At 44.0% G+C, this 23,171-nt stretch overlaps 1 protein-coding gene across 1 annotated transcript; it reads left to right on the top strand.

Moving 5' to 3' along the window:
• The first annotated feature begins 4,848 nt into the window (after window positions 1-4,848).
• On the top strand, window positions 4,849-21,964 carry LOC136785924 (protein-L-histidine N-pros-methyltransferase). The gene is made up of 4 exons (XM_066747301.1): window positions 4,849-5,160; window positions 10,481-10,692; window positions 20,582-20,794; window positions 21,506-21,964. Exons 1-4 carry the CDS (start codon window positions 4,990-4,992, stop codon window positions 21,954-21,956), a joined length of 1,047 nt encoding a protein of 348 aa, XP_066603398.1. The 5' UTR covers window positions 4,849-4,989; the 3' UTR covers window positions 21,957-21,964.
• Window positions 21,965-23,171: the final 1,207 nt, after the last annotated feature.

Here is a 23,171-nt window from a genome sequence, read left to right as displayed (position 1 = left end):
CCTTTTTCGATAATACACGGGCTGGATATACGCGCATTGATTGCATTTTTGCGGGTGTACCGGGGTAATAATGCTAATTTGCTAAGTGGAAATGGACATCAGCAGCGGGCGGTCAGCCAATGGCGCTAATGCCTCGTTTTTGCCCCCTTCTCAAACCCCTCCCTAGAATCCTCTTTCATCTCAGCGTCCTTCGTCCCCTCCACGACCTACCTCGTCATCTCATTTCTCCGTTTCCGTTGTTCTCCAACTGATTGCTCCTTCATTTTCTCTCTCTCTCTCTCTCTCTCTCGTTCTTTCTTTGCGAGAATATTTAAGTAGCTTCGACGAATTTCTTCATTCATCGTCACCTATATATATATATATATATATGTATCTCGCTCCTTTGTCTCATTTTATTTCTTAGCCCGCCACATCCATCCCCTCCTGTTTCAGTTGCAGAAGGAACGAGTATAGTCGGGGAGGCGACATAATGACGAGGAGACCTCAAACCTCAAACTCCTAACCGAAACGCCCGAGAGTCCCTGGTTAAACTCGCAGAAGCCTTTCTGGCTTCTCGATTTACTTCACGCGCGAGCGCGAGAGCACGCCGATGAAGAAAAAAAAGCCCTTCCGCAGAAGCTGCCTTCTCTCGCTCCTTTATTTTTCGACGACTTTCAGGGCCGACTTTTGTACCGTATTCAATCGCGGGCCCAAACCTCAAGAACAAAGCGACGCTATCTGATCTCTCTCTCTCTTCCTTTTCTTTTTCTTTAATATTTTTTTCAACCCTTTCTTACTATTCTTTTTCCCCTTCTCCGTCTTCTTCTTCTTCTTCTTCTTCTTCCTTTCTTGCTCTTTGCTCTCTCCCTCCCTATACCATACTTATTCTCTCTCTTCTCGCTGTACTCATTTGCTGCCCCCCTCCCTCTTTCCTTCTCTCACTCACTCTTTCTTCACCAGTCCTCAGCCAGTCACTCAACAGAGCCACATTCTTGAATAATGTAAAACCGGACTGTTTTTTAATTTACAACACTTTTTCGATTCCTCTGTCTCACGATGATCCATGAGATTTTTCGAAATAGCACCCTTGACTCTTTTTAAGGGGAAAAATTCAGGTACAACTGCAGGAGATTGGAAAAGTCCTCGTGTTCCTAACGACGGAAAAAGAGGGAGAGAGTTGAAATGACGAATGAGGTGAAAATAGGGAGTTGGAGGAGGGGGAAGGAGAAAAATAACAAATGGGGAGAATTCAGAAGAAGGAAAAGGGGAAGGAGAGAACGCTAAGACGAAGAGGATGAAGAAGAAGACCTCTCATCGAAGCATGACAAGGCGCATACCAGACTGGATATGGCACACACTGAGAAGGAAGACGACTGTCCTGGGATTTCTCGCGATTGTAAGTCGCGTATTGCTGGAATAATGATGCACGCCGGTTCGCCGGTTCCGCAGTAAAGAAGCCAAGAAATGGAATCGATGGCATAAATAGACGCGCCAGCCAGCCAGAAAAATTACTCGACTCCCAGTCATCTTTTCTTGCACCATCCGCACCAATCAATTTTTAATCCAACTCGCAATCTTTTTCGTCCGTTCATTCATACATTCATTCAACCAACCGCGCACATTATCATTCATTATTTCTTCCCATTTTGTTACAAATCATTGTACTTCTTCGTCTTCTTATTATACCAATTCCATCTATATTTCTATGGACAATTTTTTGGACATTTTCCAGAACGCATCTACCCCTTCCCCCCTATTCCGCAATTTTTCCTCGCGAAATTCCCATGAGAGAGAGAGAGAGAGAGAGAGAGAGACTTTGTTGTCCCATAAATATTTCAAGTGCAATATTGACACATCTCCTACCGCCCTGCTACTGCTGATAATTCATTAATTTATGATAAGCTACCATCCCCCTCCGCATCCACCTATCCCGTTCCTCGTCCCATAAATCATTTTCGGCTCCGACGTTAATTGCACGCCACCCCTCGTTACTGGGAGAAATGAGATTTTTTTAATTGGCGAATTTTTCACTGCCTCTGACACCGTCACACCCCCGCACAACCACCCCCGGAACACTCTCGCGTTCCTTTCACATACCTTATGCATAACGACTTGGGTAAAAAAAAGAGCTTGGGAAATTTTTGACATTTTTCTTCGTCCATTCCTAAACCAATAGAATCGTGTCTCGCACCTTTAAAACGTAGAGAGGAAGGGCTGATATTGTGGAACGATTCATAAAAAGAATAAGTGTCATCGATACTCCCACGCGATGAATGAGCGATCGAGCCTCGAAAAATCACCAAGTTTTGTGTCTCAACGAATGGATTACATTTGAAAGAGGAGGAGGAGGTTGAGGAAGGGTGGATATATACCTGTATCGCAAGAGAACGGAAAGGAAAAAAGCAAGACAGACTTTAAATACGTTTAGCGTTGCTTTGTCCTTTTGACTGCGTGCCTCTTCGAGCATTCTCTCTCTTGAGTCCCCCTCCCCCCTCCTTTGGATGCTTCTGCTCTTCCTGGCAAATTTACAATGCCCTCGCTTGTAATAAGCGGTTGCGCGCTTCGTTCACGATTATGAGCTCACTTCAGGTACCGAGGGGACTTATCGAGTTAAGGCCCATCTCGTCCCGGCTCTCGTCCAGCGTCTTTAATGTCTCGGCAAATGGCACTTTTTGTCGAAGCCCCCCCCCCCCCCATTCCGCTCTCATTAACAATTTCGCGGGAAATTTTCTCGCCTTACTTTTTCCATATCGCTTATTCAAATCCTTATCCGAGCGATATTAGCGGGGATGACTCACGTTTTGCCCCCCCCCTCCCTCCTTTCCCGGTTCACCACGACCAGTCCTTTACTCCATGCACACACCTCCCTTTACTGGAGTCGAGTCGAGACTCGAGACCAGCAACACGTAAAGTTCTCCGCAGCCATTTCCCATTGAAGCCGCTCGCGAGACGCTCGGTCGAGAGAGTATACGACATAATATACGCACTATACACTGTTTCTTTGTACTTTTAATTTATAGCAATACGATGATTTCCAAGGAAACGCTCGTAAATGTTTAAAAGTGAATTATGTCGCACAAAGTATGGATTTTAATAAAAGTAAAAGTCACGCTGCAATTACCAACGACCGACACGGCTATAATTTCCGAGGGCAGAAATTAAGGCCCGATAATTGCCGGCAATTAAAACATGCGCGCAGTTTTGCTGCGGAGCGCCGAGCGAATGGAGAGTGAAATGGCGAGGAGAGAAAAAGATGGACGTTTAGCCGCGCCACGAGAGAGAGAAACGAATTTTCTCGCAGCAGGGATAAAGTAACAGTTGGTATAATTATCCTTTGCTCTCTCGTGCAATTAAATTATTTTAAGGAGACTCGAAGCGGTTTTACCTCTTTTAGAATATATCGGGGAGCTGCTCTATGTTGTTGCCTTTCAACTACATAATTACAGGTACGATAACTCATCGGTATGTGTGGACTCTCGTACGAGTTTCGTTAATAACAGTTTGCACCTTCCGCGGGACTAATTAACTTTTCCCACACTCTCCTGCCCTCCTTTAATTAGCGTCGCCTAAAAATCTCCTTATTATCTTAAATACCGCCTTTAAGCCAAATCCGTGAACGGATAAAAGACACGTCTCCAATGTGTCCGCGTATATACATGTATGTATATACATATGCGTGTACAATTGGATTTTTATTTTAGTATAAAGAAAGAGAGAAACAGCTAGAGAAATAAATTCGTCCCACGTCCTCCCATGCTCCCCGCTACACTCGGCAATTTCCGTGAATAATTTCGCTACCACTCCAAATCAATTTTGTCACGTAGTCTCGTTTATTCGCACGATCCGCTCGATTTCAATATCTCCGTTTCGTTTCTCTGCCAAGCGATGGGTACACTCTGTTTAACGTCTTGGAGAATTGTAGGGGGGGGGGGGAATAATTCGATCGATCCGAATCAATTATAGTCTAATGATTAAAAATTAGCGAGGAAGATGACAAGCGGTACTTTGAACAATACGGTTATTTGCAATTGAAATTGCCGTGATCGTTGATAGGTATACGAGCATAAATAACGAAGAATCTTCATATCCATACGTAATCAGGCGTTTTTCTTTTGGCGCGTCTCGTTTAAAGCGCTTTTTCTTCTCAAGGATGCAGCCTGATTACAGGGGATAGCCGAAAGAAAGGGGATCCTCGCGGTTTCTGCCTGGCCGCTGCAATAATTGCCAGCGAGACTCTCGAACGGCACGAAATTCTGCCCATTCCCCCCCCCCCCCCCTCATCCTTCCCAATCAAGTGATGGGATGAGTGCTATTTTTCTTTTAGCACCGAAACTTCACGCTCCCAGTGATGTATGCTTTCTGTGTACGGTGGATGTGCGCGTAACACTAGCAGCATTCAATTCTTCCTTGGACCCCTCGGGCCATCTTTTTATTCTCTCTTGCTTCTTCTACCCCCCACTCCACTATTTTCTCCCCTTTCCCCCCTCGACTGGTCGCCCGTCACATCATTTCTTCGTATCCTCTCGACTTCCCCTCTCTTCTTTCACTTTTCAATTAAAATCATCATTCCCAAAAGCATTATCCCTCTCCAGCAAGATTGATGGGAATATATTCGTGTCAGTTTTTACCGTCACGAAAACATCCTTTCCTTGGGATGATCAAAAATAAATTGAATTTTTAGCGAGATTGTATAGCACGAAGCAAAGTATTGTACACTAGGCACTATTTTTGCGGGAAGAAGCATTAATCGATACTTGAATTTAAATTCTGGCGTTCCTTTGTCGGTAATTTTCTGATTTACCGACAGTCCGTAAGCTCGCTTATACATTGGCGCGCCGTCGGTAACTTATACGGAATCCAAGATGGCGATGCGCTGACCGTGTTTACGTGTTTTTCTAACCAGCTCTGATGACTTTTCCATTCTCTTCGAGAGTTTCGAGTGCCGTACGCGAAAAGTTAAAGGCCATGCGAACGTAGCGACGTCCAGTGAGAAACTCGCGGTTGGTGCGAATGGCTGATACGAAAATGGCCCAGTGCACCTGCGACCAGACTGACCAGAAGTCGAATGTCAACGAAAACGTAACTTCCGTAAGGACTTATCGACCACATGGAAAATTAGCTAGGATCCTCTATCAAAAGCAAAAGGCTGACGAGCTCCTCGACACCTATGATAAACGAAGGGTAAGCGTACAAAGATTTCATCCCTTGGCTGTGTTTTCATTCATTCGGCTCTATGCGAATATCTGAAATTGCGCCACCTGGGCGAGCCGGTGTGCAACAGGGCCGCCTACATCGTCCCAGGGGCCCTGCGTATTCCTACATTTTTATAAAACTATCATTTTCTTCATTAATCCATCCAAAAGTTTATAAAGTTCATTCTTCGTCAACTATTTCCATGCAGATACAAAAAAACCCACTTGATTCACAAGTGTGGAACCAATTGCTGTTTTTTTTTTTTTGGATTCACCGCAAGAAGTTATTACAAAAGTCACCTAATAAAAATTTCCTTACGTAAAGATTCCTGTGACTCGCATGTTATATAAATAATTAGCATGGTCTAGTTGCAGATATTCGAAGATAGAAAATTTCGTAACGCCTTATAGTATGCGGTAAGTATATAAAAACATTTTACGAGGATAAAGAAAAGACGAGTGATGAATAATCAATTGCGGAAAACGTGTAAGGAATTAATAGGGGGATTTAATTGAAAGATAATTGCGGGTAAAAATGGCTCGGTGAGGGGGAAGGGGGGAAGGGGGGGGAGAGGTGTTTGATATCGCCGGTTCGTAATTTCTTGAAGCGGGTCAGCTGCGCGGCGGCCGAGTATATATTTTCAATGCAGGCGTCCCCGATTTGTCGCGGCAAAACAGACAATTAAGTGGAAGGCGTCTTTGGCGCAATTATAAATAGGGCGCGGAGCTGCTTTCACGTGTCTCACATCAGTTCAGGCTTCACAATGCCCGAGGGGGCCCCCGAGATGTTTCAGGAATATCGAGGACGTAATTATCCCGTAATTACCGAGCACGGCTTGACTCTTCGCTATATCGCCGAGTTAAAAAGAGCCAGAGGAGATGGAGGGGGTAGTCAGTGGTTGGCCTTGTGGCGTAATTGTACTAATTATTATTGCTCTCCCTCCCCCTCACCATCCCCCCAATTACCCTTGCTGGCCCAGGACTCTCGGAGGCCTGATTTCAGGACCTTGCCTTCTAAGAAAAAAAATCTTTGTCAGCGTGTCGTTGACCGAGCGCAATTATAAAAACGGGCTAGACCTCCTCGGAAACTCCTGAAAATGTTTCTTTGCTTGTTTACAAACTTTTTCGTTTATTTTTACAAAGTGTATATCTTATTTACCTATTTGTAATTTGGAGATGTGCGGTGGAAGATAAAAAGAAGTGTAGTTGTCGCAGGAGCAGGTCGATAATAAAGGAATTAGTGATTTTTCGAGTTTCGGCATGATTTTAGGAGTTCACGTGGGGTGTCACCGGTGAAATCGACGAAGAGGCGTAGCTGGATGGTTAGTGGGAGACCAGTGGAGGGGGTAGGTGATATCCCTGAGCGAAGTCTGGCAACTTTACTCTCAAGCTGAGTGGCACCGATGCGTAGCACGTCGGCTCGGTGGTGTTTTAAGGTTTTAAAAAGGGCGTCGCGCGGGACTCGCGAAGGTATAGGGGAAGGGAGCTGCTTTGAAATATTAAGTGACTGATGGATGAGACTCCTGAGGGGCAGAGGAAGACGAGAAAGCAACGAAGCCTTTCCCTTTTCCACTCTCCTATGACTCTCTCTCTCTCTCTCTCTCTCTCTCTCTCTCTCTCTCCCTCTCCCTCTCTGTCTCTGTCTCATATTCCTACAGGAAAAATACCATGTCGTCCCTTCTACGCATTCCTAAAACACCCAAGTTGAATTAATTCAGGTATCGACCCCTAAAGCACTGCCTTTCCTTAAACTATTCTTTCGTTAAACCGCGTTTATACTTCCTCTCTTTTTTTTCGTTATTATAAATTGACAAAAGTCGTATTTCGATAAATATATCGACGATTATCTACGATAAAAGTAAGCAGAAGCAGCAGCAGCGTAGAAAGATAGTTATCGTTTCAGTAACTATAAAGGTAAAAACTGTGACCAGTATTAAGACCAAAAGTAAATAGTCGTTTCCTGATACTCGTTATCATACAAGCTGGATATAAAAAGAAAACGAAGGCCGCTGGTTTTTATCGTTGTTTGAAGAAAACGGCAGATGATATAGGCAGACTTTACATTCTAATCTCTCTGTCTCTTTTTCTCTTTTTTAGGATATAGAAATATGAATCATACAACAAACAATGTAGATAAACAATCGTTAATTGTGTTAACCGATATTTCAGTGACGCCGTAGGTCCGCTTGAATAAACATTTTTTAATTATATAAGCTACACGTTGCTTTCTGAAAAATTCACGGGATCTTTTCAATTTCGTCTATCGAATTTAATATACGTATAGATAAGACGTAATTGGCCTATTTAAGACGTGTTATTTGTTGATATTTGTCTGTAAAGGGATAAGGAAAGGTTTGCGTTGGAGGCATCGAGGATTTATGGAGCGTGACTAGGGGACAGTGTGTAATAACGGTGTGAAAAATTTCTTCGGCGCGGAAAACCGCTGAAAAATGCGAAAAGTGTCGGTACTGCTGGCGATGTGTGGCTCGCACGCTGTAATTTGCAAGTTACATCGTGCTCGTGCGCGTGAGCGTCCCCGGATCGGATAACAAAGATCGTTATCGACTCGTTCTCGAAATATTCCTCCGGGCCACGATGCCAGATCAGGAACGCGCACATAACGACTGCTCGCTTTTCCATCCTCTCACGGATCAACCATTCCCTAAAAACCGACTCTCCTTCTGCAAAAATCAATTGTCAAAGCATGTGTACAAAATCACTTTTCGTATTTTCAATATAAATAACAAATAAACCAATCTGGACAGAATCTCTCTTTCCCATGTTAATTATCACAATGAACTCACGAGTTTACACAAGAATTAGAATTACATAGTAGTGAAACGGGTTGATGAACTTTAACCCCCCCCCCTCCCCCCCTCTCAAGGAAAATATATATATTGTATTTTTGCAATAAATTCTCGTGCGATTTCCTATTCGCCTGGAGGCTTCTCTACGCCGGGTGGTTCTTTTGGCACAAACGAGCTGATATTCTAGGCGCGGGTGGCCTCGTTAGCCGATCTCGATGAAAACTCTTCACGGTTAGTTACACCGGCGTTGCTTTTCCAATCAGGGCTCGCCAAGAACCCTCTCTCCAATGATACTTCAAAAAGAAAATCCACCCTCCTCGCCATCCAGTCTCAATCCGGATGCATTTTTATCCAAGGATATTCTCAGACTTTCTTCTTCCTTCGCGATCCAATCATCTCCGCTAGGAGCTCGAACGCAAATTAGCCGGCTGCATCATTCGAACAAATTTAACCAATTTTTTTCTTCATTTCTTATTTATCGCCAAGTTACGCGCTCCTCTTGCAGATTTTCCAACGCTAACCGTGGACTTTTTTTGGCTCGTTACAGCCGGATCTGCTGATTTGGTAGTTAAAGTTGAGAAGAACCGAGGAAAGAGCGTAAAGTCTTGCTTGGGGGGGATTGGACGTTGCGGGAACGAGGTGAAAATGGGTGAGTTCGGTGGCTGTGAGGCGCCAACGGTCTGTGCAGAGAGCAGAGCGAGGAGATAATGCAGGGGAGGGCCAGAGCCAGAGGTTTGACTCGCGATCCAACAAGCCGTAGGAATCCGAGAAGCTCGCGTTAGAACGGCCAAACATTCGCAGCGCTCCTCGCGTAAACATAAACTTGTTTATCGTTCGCAGCTCGCGCCGTGTTTACGCGCCTATATGGACCTTCTAGTTTAGCGTCCCCCCCCCCCTCCTTCTCTGCTTCCCCCTCTCCAACCTACACCACACACAACACAATACGCTCCACGAGCACACGACGGTACCTACCTTGCCAATAAGTTCACCGAACGAACTCTTGATCTTTGAAGAAAATAAACGCTGCACATATATTGATACTGATGCTAGTGAAAATAATAATTCCATTTTACGCGATTGAAATAATTCCTTCTCTCCTCCTCTGGTCTGCCTAACATTAGTTTCCTTCCTCGGACGCCATCCTTCTGGTTCCGCATCGCGTGCAGAGAACGGCACGGAAAGTCTCGCTACTAATGACAGAAAGAAGAGGAATGTTGTCCAGCAACGGCAGCAGCAGCAGTAGCAGGAGAGCACCGAGTCAGCGCGAGACCATGCCGGTAGCCATTTGTAATTCCCATGCAGCGAAAAACTCGTGAAGAAGCTGAATCAAAGTGTGATGACGGCGCGAAAGCGAATTGCCACGGCTACCCGTAATTAGCGACACATGCCGTGCAGAAATAATTAAATTATTCATTGCTTCATTTTTGTCAGACCTGCGGAAAATTCTTCTATGGATTTGCATGAAGGCGAGAAGGTTATTAGTGAGGGAGAAATTAACGTAGCTGTAATTATTCTCGGTGGCACTGCGTTTATATATATAAATAAGAAAAGAGAGAGATGCGAAAAGAATCGGCGCGAGTGACAATTTGAGAAATAAATTGGTGCAGTCTTTGGGACACGCGCGGATCGGATTTCAGGAGGGGGGGGGGGGGGTCGATGGGGTGACGGGATAGTTAGGAAGGAGGCAGAGAGCGGGCCATTAAGAAATCGATCTAATTTGCGCGTAGCGTAGCTTAATGGCGACTCGACCAAGATGAAATTATACGAAAATGTAATCAACGCGCTTTTTGTCTCGTTTCTCGCTTCCTGGCCCGTCCCGTAATTAGGAATGCTCTCGCGTCTCTTGCCGGGGGACACTTGTTGCTCGTCTCCATCCCTCCAGGGAATTTCATGCATTAATCCCTTTTTCATCAGCTTAATCGAATTCCACCGTCTCGAGCATTCGGTCAACTTACGCGCTTCGATATTTACCACCTTAAACCGATACATATTTTTCCCAACCTTTCTTACGTTCTTCGCGTCATTTTCCAACAACATTTTCCCCAGATTTTTAATGCTTCAATTTTTCGTGATTTCTTTAATCAAGGATTTCCAGTAGTTTTTTTCTTGTTTCTCCAGAGACAGACACACACGGTTATAGCACGTTCCTTATCGTTAATTCAGCGAGTAGTTGGAAGCTGTTTTAATTAGAGAATCTATAATTGATGGCGGAGCCAGCTTAGTCGGCAATCCATAAACGACTTCTTAGTGCCTCGTACCTGGGCACATCGGTGTTAATTACTCTCCTCTTCCACCTTCTTCTTCTTCTTCTTCTTCTTCCACTCTTCACCGTCTCTCCCACTTTTTCTCCGCTCGGCCTCCCAGCAAAAAGATGTTTAAGAAACTCCTCTGGTTAATTAAGAATTTCCAGTGTTTACAACCGATTAGAAAAAATTGGAATTAAGTGAAATTTACGACTAAAGAGGGATAAACATGGATGGTTAATTGATTGTGCAATTTTAGTGGTACTCCGTTGACAAGAGCAAGGTGAGGGAAGATCTACTGAGTTGTTGGGTTCCTCTGGGCACGGGCCCCCAGCAGGATTTACCAGACAAAGCTGCCGAAGTCTTCCTGAAACAATCGGTAGAACGCTCAGACTCCTTGCCGCTACAAATATGGCACTCCGTGGCCAGATCTGCCCTATCGTGGTTCATCAGTCGGACTTCCATCAATGGGTAAGTAAAAATAACTCCAAGAAACAAAGAAAATTCTCATTTAAAGCCTCAGCTATGAACAAAAGAAGAATCCTCCCCGAAAATGATATTAGCTTCTGCTTAACTATAAAAAGTACCCTTATAGCTGCAAAATAAAATTATTTTAAAACAATTTGCAAAGCTCCTTTTACGAAACAAAAGAAGGAATGATTGAAGAATTCTAAAGACATTTTCTGATACCATCAAAGTTCAGAAAGAACTCGTTCTTCTTCCTCTCAAAAGATGAAGCTCTGAATGGATTCTTCGCGCTAACTGGATACAAAGTAAGTATTTATTAATTTTGCCAAAGAGAGACGTTCTTCTACAGCGAATGTTATTTGTATTGGAAGAGCGAGGAGGGAGGATTTTTGTCGAAGGAAAGGCTGAAATTTTCTGAAGAGGAATACGAGGAAGCGGGTGAAGAGAGAGAGAGAGAGAGAGAGAGAGAGAGAGAGAGAGAGAGAGAGAGAGAGAAAGGAGGAGGGGGGAGGGAAGGCGCATAAAGGTTTGGTAGGTGCTGAAAGGAGGCCTTCCCATCCGGCCGGCTAATTAATAACCAGCGAGATAGGATCTCCGCCTATCCGAGTGTCCAGCAAAGCCTACTGGACAAGTGCTGCTGGCAAACCCATCCTGGGCCCTTGGTTATTGATGGCCAGCTTTGTTTTCCCCCCGTGAACCGTTTATTAAAATCCAACGCGGGTGATTAACCTGCCTGATTCTCTCTCGGCTACCAAGCGAAACACCTCCGCACTCACCGATGCTCCAACCGTTTATTAAAATTCTCCATGGACGGCAGCAGCAGCTACCAGCAGGAACGCCCTCGCTGTCTCTCAACGGAGCTTCAACCGCGAAGCCCAACGTGTCATGAAATTCAAGAACCGAATCCTACGTGGAAGCGCTACAATCAACTCGTACACACTCTGACACCGCCGAAAGACGTTGCTCCTTCAACCCTTCATTAGAACGTTTTACGTGAAAACCGGGATGAATCAATTAGCGAGCGACTCTCGCAAGGTGCACAATGTCGGCTCGCCGAGGAACTATACTCGATAAGATTCTCAAACTCTGCCTCCTGATGAAATTCAATTGCTGGCAAAGAAAAAATTCACTGTGATTTGGCCAGTTTTTTTATTCTTCCTCTTCTTCTTCCTCTTCTTTAATTCCCATTCACTTATTCCGTCATCGTCCTTATACTTGGGACGGCGAGTACTTTGATGAAGGACACCTCGCCGCTAATTATGATTAATTTGCGAGGCAACAGCTACTGGAATGATTGGAGGTGGGGATAATGTAATTAATATTCCCAGCGGGGAGTTGCGTTCTAACGTCAAGCGAACGTCATCCAGGTGACTCCTTCGTCCTTCGAACACTTTCGTCCTGCGCATTCAACGATTAGAGAATTATCCTCGTAATTGTCCTTGGGCCTTGCCACCTGACTGATTCGACGCTCGGTAGAAATTACGAGCAATTCTATCAGGCTTATTCATTTTTAATAGCTCCCCCCTCTCTTGAATATCCCATCGACTTTTCCAATTTTCCTGCAGCATTTTTGTAAGCTACTACGCAAAAAAAAACTGCTCGATTGCTTTGATCAGAAGAAATAATAAACTTTTCCAACGAGCAAATATCCTGACTCGGATCTAAATTCATCCGAGGATTGGAATTTTGCAACTGGTCAAAAAATTGGTCCACGCATTCCTGTTAATTTTCTCCGTAGTCGATAAATTATTTTCGTGCAACTGCGTGTATATTTGCCTTTTGAGAAAAATAGCCGATGGCTGTAATCAGAGACTCTGGTGAATTTTCGCTCCAAGCCGCAGTACGATGTTATAGTTGCATACATAGAAGAGGCAAGGATTGGTCGCAGAGCTGCAAGAGGACTGCTCTCTCTGTATCGAATAGCCCAAGTATCGTATATCCATCAGTCGCACGAAGGGCGAGAATGGTCGGTCATTGCGTGACGAAAGGGTTTAATTACAGCGGTCTGGATGAACCGGCTATGACGAAGATGACTAAGACAGATGCTCGATTGAGATTGCAAAGAAAACTTCGCCTTGGACTAACCTTCCTCGCTCCTAATGATCAGATAATCATAATTTAATCCCCACCATAACTGGAGCGCGTTCATCTTCTCCCATAATTAAATTAATCATTAAACCTCATTCAGCACAGTTGCTTTCATCGAATTCATTCATTTAATCCATTCATTCGGCGCTGTATCCATTTGATCCACTGATTCGATCCTTTCTTCTCTTACGACATCGTTTAACCTTTTTGACGAAGCAGCTGCATTCATCGAAGGCCTTCTTCTTATCCTCCCTCCCCCTCCTTCTCGCGCGGGCCTCTTGTAATTAAAATGTATATCAATGAAACGCGCGAGTTTTCGACCATTACCTGGGAGATAATTGCTGACGGGAGAGCTGCAACTTGAGAGAGAGAGAGAGAGAGAGGGATGTAGCAGCGAGGATACAGGGGGAGGGAGAGGAGGGTGGGAGGGAGGGAATCAGTGGATCGAAGCGTGCATCCGCTCTGCCTTGCGCGAAACGGCCATCTTGATTTTATTCTTGGAGCAAATTACGTGCAATTTGCGCCTAAAGTATCTTTCTCTCTCTCTCTCTCTCTCTCTCCCGCAGCTGTCCACGTATGAATTTGTTGGCGGCCACACGGAGGCCAATTAGCATCGATCGGTGGCCCCCCGAATTGTTATTAGCGTTAATCGCACTCCACACAGGAAACCTAAAGGTTCGAGGGGGTGGAACTCGTCCCGAAGGATTTCATAGGTACAGTCCGATTGTATCGAGATGCAAATTCAGTTGTTGGCACACGCCCTCCAGTCTTAGGTAATTACTGGTTTACCTTTGGAAATCCCGCCATCCGTGCACCATCATTGTTCGGCTAGTCCTGCCAGGATTTTGTGGTTTCTTATTCCTCGCACACTCGCCAATTCGCTCCACGCCGGCCGGCCTAATCTACACCGCAATCTACCCCTGCTGCTACCAATTCTAGAAAAAATTATACACTGACTAATTTATGCATTCGCTCGAATCGTCATAGTGATTTTAGTCATTAGTGATTTCATCGTTTTTTTCCATATCTTCATGCATATATATACCCGTTAAAAACATATAGTTTTCATCCGTCATATATACGAATGTTTCTCTATTTATCCATCAAGATTTCTTACTTATTTGTGTTTTTTGTTCAATTGTGTGACCGGTGGCAGAAGCGCTCCGCATTTTCTTACTCTCGTTGGTCGATTTTCAGTTAATTAAAGTTTCACGATGCCAGGCTGGTTGATCGATTTTCTCTGGGACTTTCTTGGCCGGGCAAGGAGAGAAGCAGCTCCTGATTGGTCCAGCGAGAGGGTTGGTCAGTAATTATCATTAGCGAGTTTGCGCGGCAGCGTCAAGGGGTGGTTTGGCTCGATTGCAACCCTCTCTGTAATTAAAGCAACGCGCAGACGCGAGTTCTCGCGCATTCCTGGCCTTTCCTGTCTCTTCGTTTTCTTCTCTGTTTTCCACCCCTTGGCAGTAATTAGAAATGGGCGGATTGGGCGGTGCTACCCCGACTCTCAAAACAGCCCGCACCTCTGCGAGCTTGCGCTCTCATAATTAACTCATTAACCCCTTTCTCCGCTCCGGCCAATCGCTTCCTCGGAGGATTCGCCCAATCCGAAATATCATTATTATCCTGCAGGATTTCTCCGAGGAAAATTAGCCACTCCCGTGCCAAACGATCCTCCCCAATCATAATTGCTCATTAACCCCTTTCAGCGTTTCTCCCCTCGACTGCCAATCGCGTTTAATTAAATTCTTCCGTAGGAGGAGTCTCTCCAAGGATGTCCTCCGAACTATGTTCCTCCAGGAAAATCAAGTTGTTAATCACTTCCGATAGAACACACACAGAGTCTTGAATTTTGCAGGATTGAGTTAATCAGCCATTATGGGGTAAATTCAATGTTAAATAACGTGAATTGCAGCTGGAGTTTACGTTTCATTGGACTTTTGCATGCGATAAATTAGAATAAATCGTCGTGTAAGTGAAATTATTGTCCAGTGGTTATTTCTGAATATTTTGTTCCGCATCGGGCTCGATGTCTAAGACACTTTTAGCTGGATGACGAAGCTCGAGATACCGGTTGTCCCACGCAGCCCGATAAATTCTAACCGGTCAATTGACTCCGATACTAATCCGTTTAGCTCACCTCTCCCTCTTCTCAGCCACAATCTCAACCCGAATTGTCACGCCAACTTTCCTAATTGCAAGAACAAGATCGCTCCACCACCAAAATCCCTCTCTTCTCATTCCCCTTTCAATTTTCTAATTCTTCGCTTCAGGAACGAGTACTCTCAAAATATTCCACTCCTATCTTATTCCTCCCAATTCGCTTAGGTATTTCATATTTTCCGACGAAACCCGTTTAATTAAAAATTTCATTCTATATACAAAGATGTCGTGTGTGCTATCAATTCCAGGAATCATTAATTACGATTACGCTATATATCGCACAATTAATTTCCCGATTGAACGTCGTTGGAAGGAATTTTCTAAATAGGTATAAAAAAAATCGATGATAGTCGTGACAGGACTGAGAGAAGAGGGGAGAGGGTTAAAATTGAGCGAACGCGGCAAAAATAAGTGTGGCCAGGAAGGGGAAGGGGTGGAGAGTGGGTTCAACGCTTCGAAAATTGACACGGGTGTCGCGAACCACCTCCCTCCTCCCACCCTCCTCCCCCCCCCCCCTCCCTCATCGTCCGATTCCTTAGCTCGACTGAAATCTATACGTGACGTATGTGACCTCGGTAAATAAATACATCGAGACGCAAAAGTACCGAGCAAACCCATACTTATTTACCCAAACCATGCCGAGAAAATTAAACGTCCAGCTAAATTATACTTCTCGTCCTTAAGTAACTCTAAAGGCAGATCATTAAAATTAATTTCTTTCGTTTAAAGTCTCTCCTGCTCTTGTGTGTCGATAAATAGCCGAAGCGACGCGCACGCGCATAAGCGCAAGCTAGCGACTCTGTACAGAATGAAAAAATAATGAAGCGACAGAAATAATTTCGAGAGAGCGAGGCAGAACTATTAACATGGGAAAATTATATGTACGTTTGTATCGTGACTGTTTGTGCGCTCGCACTTACACGTCGAAACAGTATAAGGGTTGAAGAGTGTGTAACGAGAAACCTCGCGGTGGATGCGAGCCAGACGAGGAAGGATGAAGTGACGAGGGAAGGGTGGAGGGGGAGGGGGAGGGGGGGGGGATAAAGCGTGGCTGGCAGGAAGACAAGAAGGGAAGGAAAATCGAAGAAAGATCGCGCTGGTAGGGAGAGAAACGCGAGAGACTCGCATAACGATCCCGTTTAAGAATCTCTCCAACCCCCTTTTCACCCCCAGTCACCCCTCGGTTGAGCGAAATAACGGGCTACCCCCTCCCGGGACTTCCTCCACGCTAGTTCAGTGGAAGGGACAGCATTTGCAAAACTCTGACGTGCATAATAATAATTATTGTCCGTTTCTCCATCCCTCCTCCACCACCACCCCCTCCTCCTCCTCCTCCACCTCCACCTCCTTCTCTCCCCTCCACTTTACTGGCGTGGCCTCCCCTCCATTTCCCGGGGTGGTCCACCGTCCACGCCTACCCAGCATCCCCAGAGCCGAGTCTTCAAGCTTCGACTCCCTCTCCTCTCTCTCTCTCTCTCTCTCTCTCTCTCTCTCTCTCTCTCTCTCTCTCTCTCTCTCTCTTTCACCCTCATCTACTTTAAACTTACACTCTCGCTCTCGCTCTGTCTGAGCGAACGGGGGAAATGGGTAGAGGAATGGGGGGGCGGGTCATCAGGAATGGGATATGAGGAGAAAATGTTGCGAGGGAGTTTGTTAGTAAAGCAGATAAAGAGAAGTGAGAACATTTTTAAAATTTATTTCAAGAAAAAGCTCGCTGAATTTGTAGATCAAGTTTCCTAATGAAACCAACAGATTATGCTCATGTTTGTACGGATTTAACGGCACCTTGGGAAATTAAATTGAAAGACCGAAGCATTTGGATACGTAAACTTTTGTTGGGAATATTATGCTTTATTAGTCGCGTAGATGGCGAAAGAAAATCTGACCAATGAGAGAAAGAGAGAAATATATGAGAGCGCGCGGGAGAGAAAAGTCGGTTAACGAGACATCGCCAGTCGGTAGGGGAGAATGTGTGTGTGTGTGTGTGTGTGTGTGTGTGTGTGTGTGCTAAATACACGAGGAGAGCAGTCCCCCCCCCCCCCCTTCTCCCATCCTCCTCTCGACCCCCTACCAAGACGGGCCCCCCACGCAGACTTTCGCGAGATAAGCGCAAACCCCATCACAACGCTATGCGCAAGAAACCCGAGGCTCCTCGGACACCAGCAGCGAACACATCCGAGTCTTCGCACTGTCATCGGCGCGCTACACATTCATGTCCTTACTCACATTTTATCCAGAATGTACCGACTGAAAGTAAACACAGTGTTACTCTTCGTCAAAATTCACCTCGAAAAGTCCTTTACCTCTCTTTTTGATAAGATAAGTAGTTATCTCGTTGTTAAGCTTTAAAGTTAACCAATCAGAAAATTCGTTGAAACTCTGATACCCGATTGGTCAATCGACCGAACCTCTCTCCCTTTATTTATATTAGTACTGCAGAAAAATTATAGATTGATCCTTTTCTCTAATTTAGCAGATATATTTTGAGCATTATCAGACGTAGCCAGAAGTACATATAGGATTTCCTCCGCTCAAGTTTGATTATAAATGCATGTTTGCAGATCAATCGAAATGGGGGTTTAAAAATGTTGACTGCCAAGTCACGCCTTAAAATATTATTAAGCATTCGTGTCATTAGGCTCGACTGGATTTAATTTTGTAATATATATAGGACAGCACTTTTCGGAGCTATGCCTGAATGGATTAATGAAGCGAGTGACATGGGATCTGATTGGAGCAACACTTAAGGAATCCGTCTAGTCATCTTAACCTTCGTTTGTCGTTCACAGCGATCATCGTGGAATCCCTGACCTTTCTCCTCTTCCTCTCTTTTTTTTTTTTTTTTCGTTTGCTTTAGATTTTCCACAGTCAAACTCGCGATTCGATAAAATTCATTTTTATCGGACCGGCCGATTGATTTATCTAAGAGCATCGAATTTATGCCACACCTCGAAGACCCAATAAAAATGAGAAAATATTAGGTGACTGCATGAAAAGCCGGGCTAGAAAATTTTCGTGGGTATCGGTCAATTCGCGCGATATTACTTTTCCCTGCAATACTCAATCAACGTCCGGCAGCGTGAAAAATCTTCTTGAAAGGAAGGAAGGAAAAAGTCCAAGTACAGAAATTTAATAAACCTCTGGCTACTAGCCCCGAGTTGTCCAAGCTATTTATAAATAACCCCGTTTATTCGTTTGTTTACAAAAAATATAAAACTCTCCCGTGGTGTGAAAAACAAAGTGAAGCAGCGATTACAAAAGGGACAATGCTACAGAAACTGGTGCGCCCGGTTATGTTTACCTCGTGGGGAGTAAAAATGATGCACAGCCCAGGCGCGTTCATAAAACAAAGCTAATAGAAAATCGAGCGAGTTCCAGTTGAAATATTTAACTCGCACTTGGAGTATCGGGCGAGTAGAGTGAGGGAGAGGAGCGTAAATAAAGGGAAAAAAAGAAGATGGAGAAAGAAGGAGAGAAGAGGGATAAGAGCGAGTGGTCCGGTGCAATCCAGCAGAGAGCAGCACGGTTAAACGGGGATTTGCAAACAATAGGCTCGAACCGGGGTGGATTCTTTAGATGGCGGCTTGATACGCATCGCATTTACATATTATTGCTATTATTAGGTAAACGGTCCTCCGAGCGCCTCTTTAACACTACGCGCTCGCCCTTCGGGCTATTTTACGAGCGAAGCTGGCTCCGCCGATAAAGTCGAGGCCAGTGGCAGCGCCAACATTGCCGGCGACAAAAATTGAAGCACCGCCCGAATCGAGTGGGTGGCTCTTGCTGCCATTGTAAATAATCTCTCGAGTCGCTGCAAAAAGATTCTTATCCCACCTTGGCATATTCTGCTTGTTGCTCTCTCTCTCTCTCTCTCTCTCTCTTACCCGTACAGAATCCCTCGATTCACGCACCTCTCATTGTCAACAAATGTCTTTTCTAGTCGTGCCGTATTCTAACCTCAAAACTACTCGACGACAAATCCCTATAAATATTTACGGAGAGTCACTTCAATTAAATCCCTAATCGTAATTGTTTTTATTGTCTCTGCGTATATACGTGTGCAAGACCAGTCGTGAAAAGACGATAAATTATAAGGACTTTTTACACGAATATTCGCAGCTTTGAATCTTTAGAAGAGCAGAGCTTTTACGGTAGGTTGCATTTGGTTTTTGCAATCGTATGGTCATTAAGCGGGAGATTCTATGTGATCGATAATCGGTGAAATTCGGCCAAGAGGAGGCAAAAGTGAGTAAAAAGGGCAACGCCGGGCTGGGGTAGACCGCATGACGCCGGCATCGGAATTAAAGACGCTCCTTTCATGGGGGGCCCGAAAAACAAAAGGCAAAAAGGACCCGCCCGATAAAACAGGACTGGGAGCCCCGGTCCCTCGAGCGAGGGGAAGCATACACAATGGAGAGGAGGCAAAAGAGCGGTGAATTAATTGTCGCTGGACCACGAAACTTGTACGCGAGGCCTGATTTGTGCGGCACACGCGAAACTGCCACGTCGGTACAACAGAACAGCGGGTTTCGGTGTGCGTCAGTGCGTGTACCGGTCGGGGCTTCCCCTTCCCGCCGCTCCACGTGCCACACAATGAAAATAGCCGGGGTAACCGAGCCAACCGGGGTTGGGCCACTCGGGCCACGGGGCTGCCAATGGCAGAATAAAATAAGGAGAAGGCCCACGAACTCGACTGGCAAGAAAGAAAAATAAACTAAAACGATCAAGATGAAGAATACTGCTGAGGTATACCGTATACCAACCGAGCAATAACCTTACAAAAGAATTCTTGACGAAATCGAGATTAGCGGAGTCTGCTTTTCTTTTCCTAATGATGGAACAATGATGTATAAGTATCTGAAAATGGAGAAAGTATCGCATATAAGAAAACGTCCCGAGAGGTGGGAATCAATATAAGAATTGTGAATTTGAAAAATGAGGATGAAATATGAGATAGGGAAAACTGTAAGGTGTAAAAGCAGGAATGAAGGAGATATAAAAAGAGAAGAGAACGAAACTAGGAGGGAGAGAAGAAGAGGACAAAGAATAGGGAGGAGGTTGGGAAGGAGATATGAAGGAAAGGAGAAGAAAAAAGTGGAAACGAACAATGTGTGTCCCTCCCATTGAGCCCCCTCCAGGCTTGCCAACGTGGTTTGGCTGCTCTTATTTTTATTCATCGTTGAATGGGGGAGCCAGGAGGTGCTCGTTAATTGATGGCACCGGCTCTCCGTGCCCAGAGATAGGGAGGGGAGTCCTCTGGACCACCGTCGCCTTATTTATAACGCAGGGATGGCCGAATTCACGATCAAAATCCCGCGTTCCGCGGCATTGATGGATCGCCCTACCGGCAAACGCGGTATTTTCAAATGAACCGCCCTTTTTCCTCCTCATCAGGGACTCCGCCAAAGAATCCTGCCTTCTCCATCCCTCTGCACTTTCTTCTTTTTAACCCCCTACTCATAATTCGATAGCCAATAAAAGAAATCGAAAACTAAATATATATATATATATATATATATATATATACGCTCACCAAAGATTACCTTAACTTCTGACCTTTTTCTTGTAAACTCAAACCCGTTCCTAAAACAGTATGTATATGAATATGAATTACGAAGAAGACTCGTTATTTCTTGCTTTTCAGACTTTTGGGTAGAGGCTCCATGCACGTTTTTTCTGGAGAACAGTTTCAAAAACTGATGGACGCAAGTGGATTCACGGGACCCTGGCACTCTTTGGTGGATCTTGGCGCTGGCGATGGCGCAATTACCGCCCACGTAGCGCATTTCTTCGAAAAAGTTTATGCCACCGAAATCTCGCCCCCGATGAGATGGTCATTGGCTAAACGGAAATTCACGTGAGTATACGAAAACGCGCAAAATTTTAATAACCAGAAAATCTGTAATTATTGCAGCCTTTTTCTTTTCTCTTCAATAGAAAGTATTAAATTCCTTAACGAAATAAAAGTAATAAAAATCATGTCTTTTGCACAAAATAACATCTCCCTCGGGTTGAAGTTATTTTCGAAACGGATAGAATCCAGTAAAACCTTATACTTGTATATAAAATAAAAAACAAACAAAATAAATAAATAAAAGTAAAATAAAGTTTTCTGAAAGTTTAATAGTTATCGCTTAATTAAGCAGCATCCAATCACGTAAAACTTGGATAGGAATGATGCGGTACTGGCGAACGTTCTGTTAAAGTGGCCAGCAGTGTACTACCTAACAAGTTTATTGCGCGGAATTGATTGGAGTAGAAGTTTACGGTGATTTTATGCGCAAAGTCTCCTGACTGGTGCGGACAGTACCTCTTGCCTCGAACTACTCGAATTTTAAATAACCATCCAAAGGGTGCGATGGACTCGTAACATTTTATAGAAGCTCGTTCGATCCTCCTAACTTCTTAAGACTCCAGTTTCTATATCTATCCACTCCAGCCGGAGACCGTTTAAAAATAGTCCCGAAGAGTCGTCTGAAAATTTCGGCCAAACATACCGAATTATTGATGAATTTTTGTTAGATTCTTAATTATAAAAAAAGAGAAATAATATTGAACGTTTGATCAGGGTACTGGACGTAGAGAGGTGGGATGAAAAGGGACCATTCAACGTAGTGTTTTGTTTAAACTTGCTGGACCGCTGCGATAAGCCGAGCACATTGCTGAGACGACTAAAAGCATCTTTAGCCCCAGGAGGGCGGCTGGTGGTAGCCCTGGTTCTGCCATTTGTTCCTTACGTGGAGGTTGGGGATAGAGGGGACCACAAGCCTTCGGAGTACCTGCCGATAAAAGGAAGCGGCCTGGAAAACCAAATAGCTGGACTAATCGATAGAGTCTTCACGCCATTGGGATTATTCTGTCTAGCATGGAGCAAGTTACCTTATCTGTGCGAGGGTGACCTTGGACAAGCTTACTACTTCCTGGACGACGTCGTCTTCGTACTCGAAGCCCCGACCTACGATTTGGCAATTGGGGGCTCCAGTTATCTGCCAGGGCGACGCGTCGACTTCCAATTTTAACCAAAACTATACAATTGTACCTTGTGTAATTCATTGATTTCAAGAGCGTTGTGTTCTTTTATCAATGAACTTTATTTAACGTACCGTAACTGTTGATTGGGATCAATTGGGCCGGGAGCAAATCAATATAAAATTTAATGAATTTAATTTTTTACCCATTAATTTACCACAATTGATTGATCTATATTGATCGACTCTACCTCGAATGATAAGAAAATGCATAATGATTTGTTACTTTGCAATGAATTTAAATACGACATAACTTTGTTTCTTTTATTCTCCTTTTTTTCAATTATTTTTATTTGTCCATTATCATTTTGATCCTTCCTCCTTTTTTACGCTCGATCGAAATACTACAGTAACTTCCAACTCATTAAAAATTATGAAAAATATTAATGATTCAAATATTCAATGCACGATAATGTTCAAATTTATATTTGTAAATTCAACATTCATTCGTTATTCTAGAGTTACATATGAGAGTTATTGTTATGATATTAAATTAACTATTGCCGTGCGCTTTTACACGTTGATTGGTTAAATTGATGAGCTGACTTATCTAATTAACGAAAAGACGAAAAAAAAGTAAGATATGATAAAATTATTATACAAAAAATTAGTAAATATTTTAATGACTTGTCCAGGTTTGCTAGATTTAATGCCAACGTGACAACGAATAATTTCTTAAGAAAAATGACATATCGCATACCACAGTGAAAAAATGTGAGCATCTGTTGCTATCTAAATAGAATTATGTAGGAGGATAGAAAAAATACTAGTGGCAAGCAACGTTTTAACGTGCGAACACAGCAATAGCGTTTGTGTACAACACCGATAATTATCCACTTAGAAAATCCAATAGACGGTTGTCATCGTACAATTTGACTGTCCGATTTACATGATCGACAACAATAAATACGAAATTGAATTCTTCGAATTCTATCCGCTTCTCTTAAAGATTACGCGTCGCTCAACTCGGTTTATACGCTTTAGTAGACACTTAATATTGTATAATAGCACCTTTGTGCCACCTTACCATGTATTTTTTTATTCGTTTTTTTTTTTTTTTTTGTTATCTTTGGTATAGTTTACAAGTGACTTAGGTCATGGATATGCTTAGTTACGCCGAGCATGTCGACCAAACTGTGCGTACTCGCGTAAGCAAAATAACTTATGTAATTGTTAATAATCTTACAGTTTAACGAATCATACAAA

Source organism: Prorops nasuta, unplaced genomic scaffold (assembly GCF_024137725.1).
Source record: "Prorops nasuta isolate Cenicafe-Biocafe unplaced genomic scaffold, Cenicafe_Pnas_1.2 PNAS00003, whole genome shotgun sequence".
In the NCBI taxonomy this organism is placed as follows: Eukaryota; Metazoa; Arthropoda; class Insecta; order Hymenoptera; family Bethylidae; genus Prorops; species Prorops nasuta.
Note: the sequence above shows the minus strand (reverse complement) of the source record. Positions and strands in the feature narration are given on the sequence as shown.

What these genes read in the sequence shown, in the direction of transcription:
- LOC136785924 (XM_066747301.1), top strand. Translation starts at nt 4,990, where the DNA reads ATGGCTGATACGAAAATGGCCCAGTGCACCTGCGACCAGACTGACCAG. An exon ending in ACACCTATGATAAACGAAGG is followed by an intron (nt 5,161 to 10,480) that starts GTAAGCGTACAA and finishes GTGCAATTTTAG; the next exon opens with TGGTACTCCGTTGACAAGAG. An exon ending in TTGGCTAAACGGAAATTCAC is followed by an intron (nt 20,795 to 21,505) that starts GTGAGTATACGA and finishes ACGTTTGATCAG; the next exon opens with GGTACTGGACGTAGAGAGGT.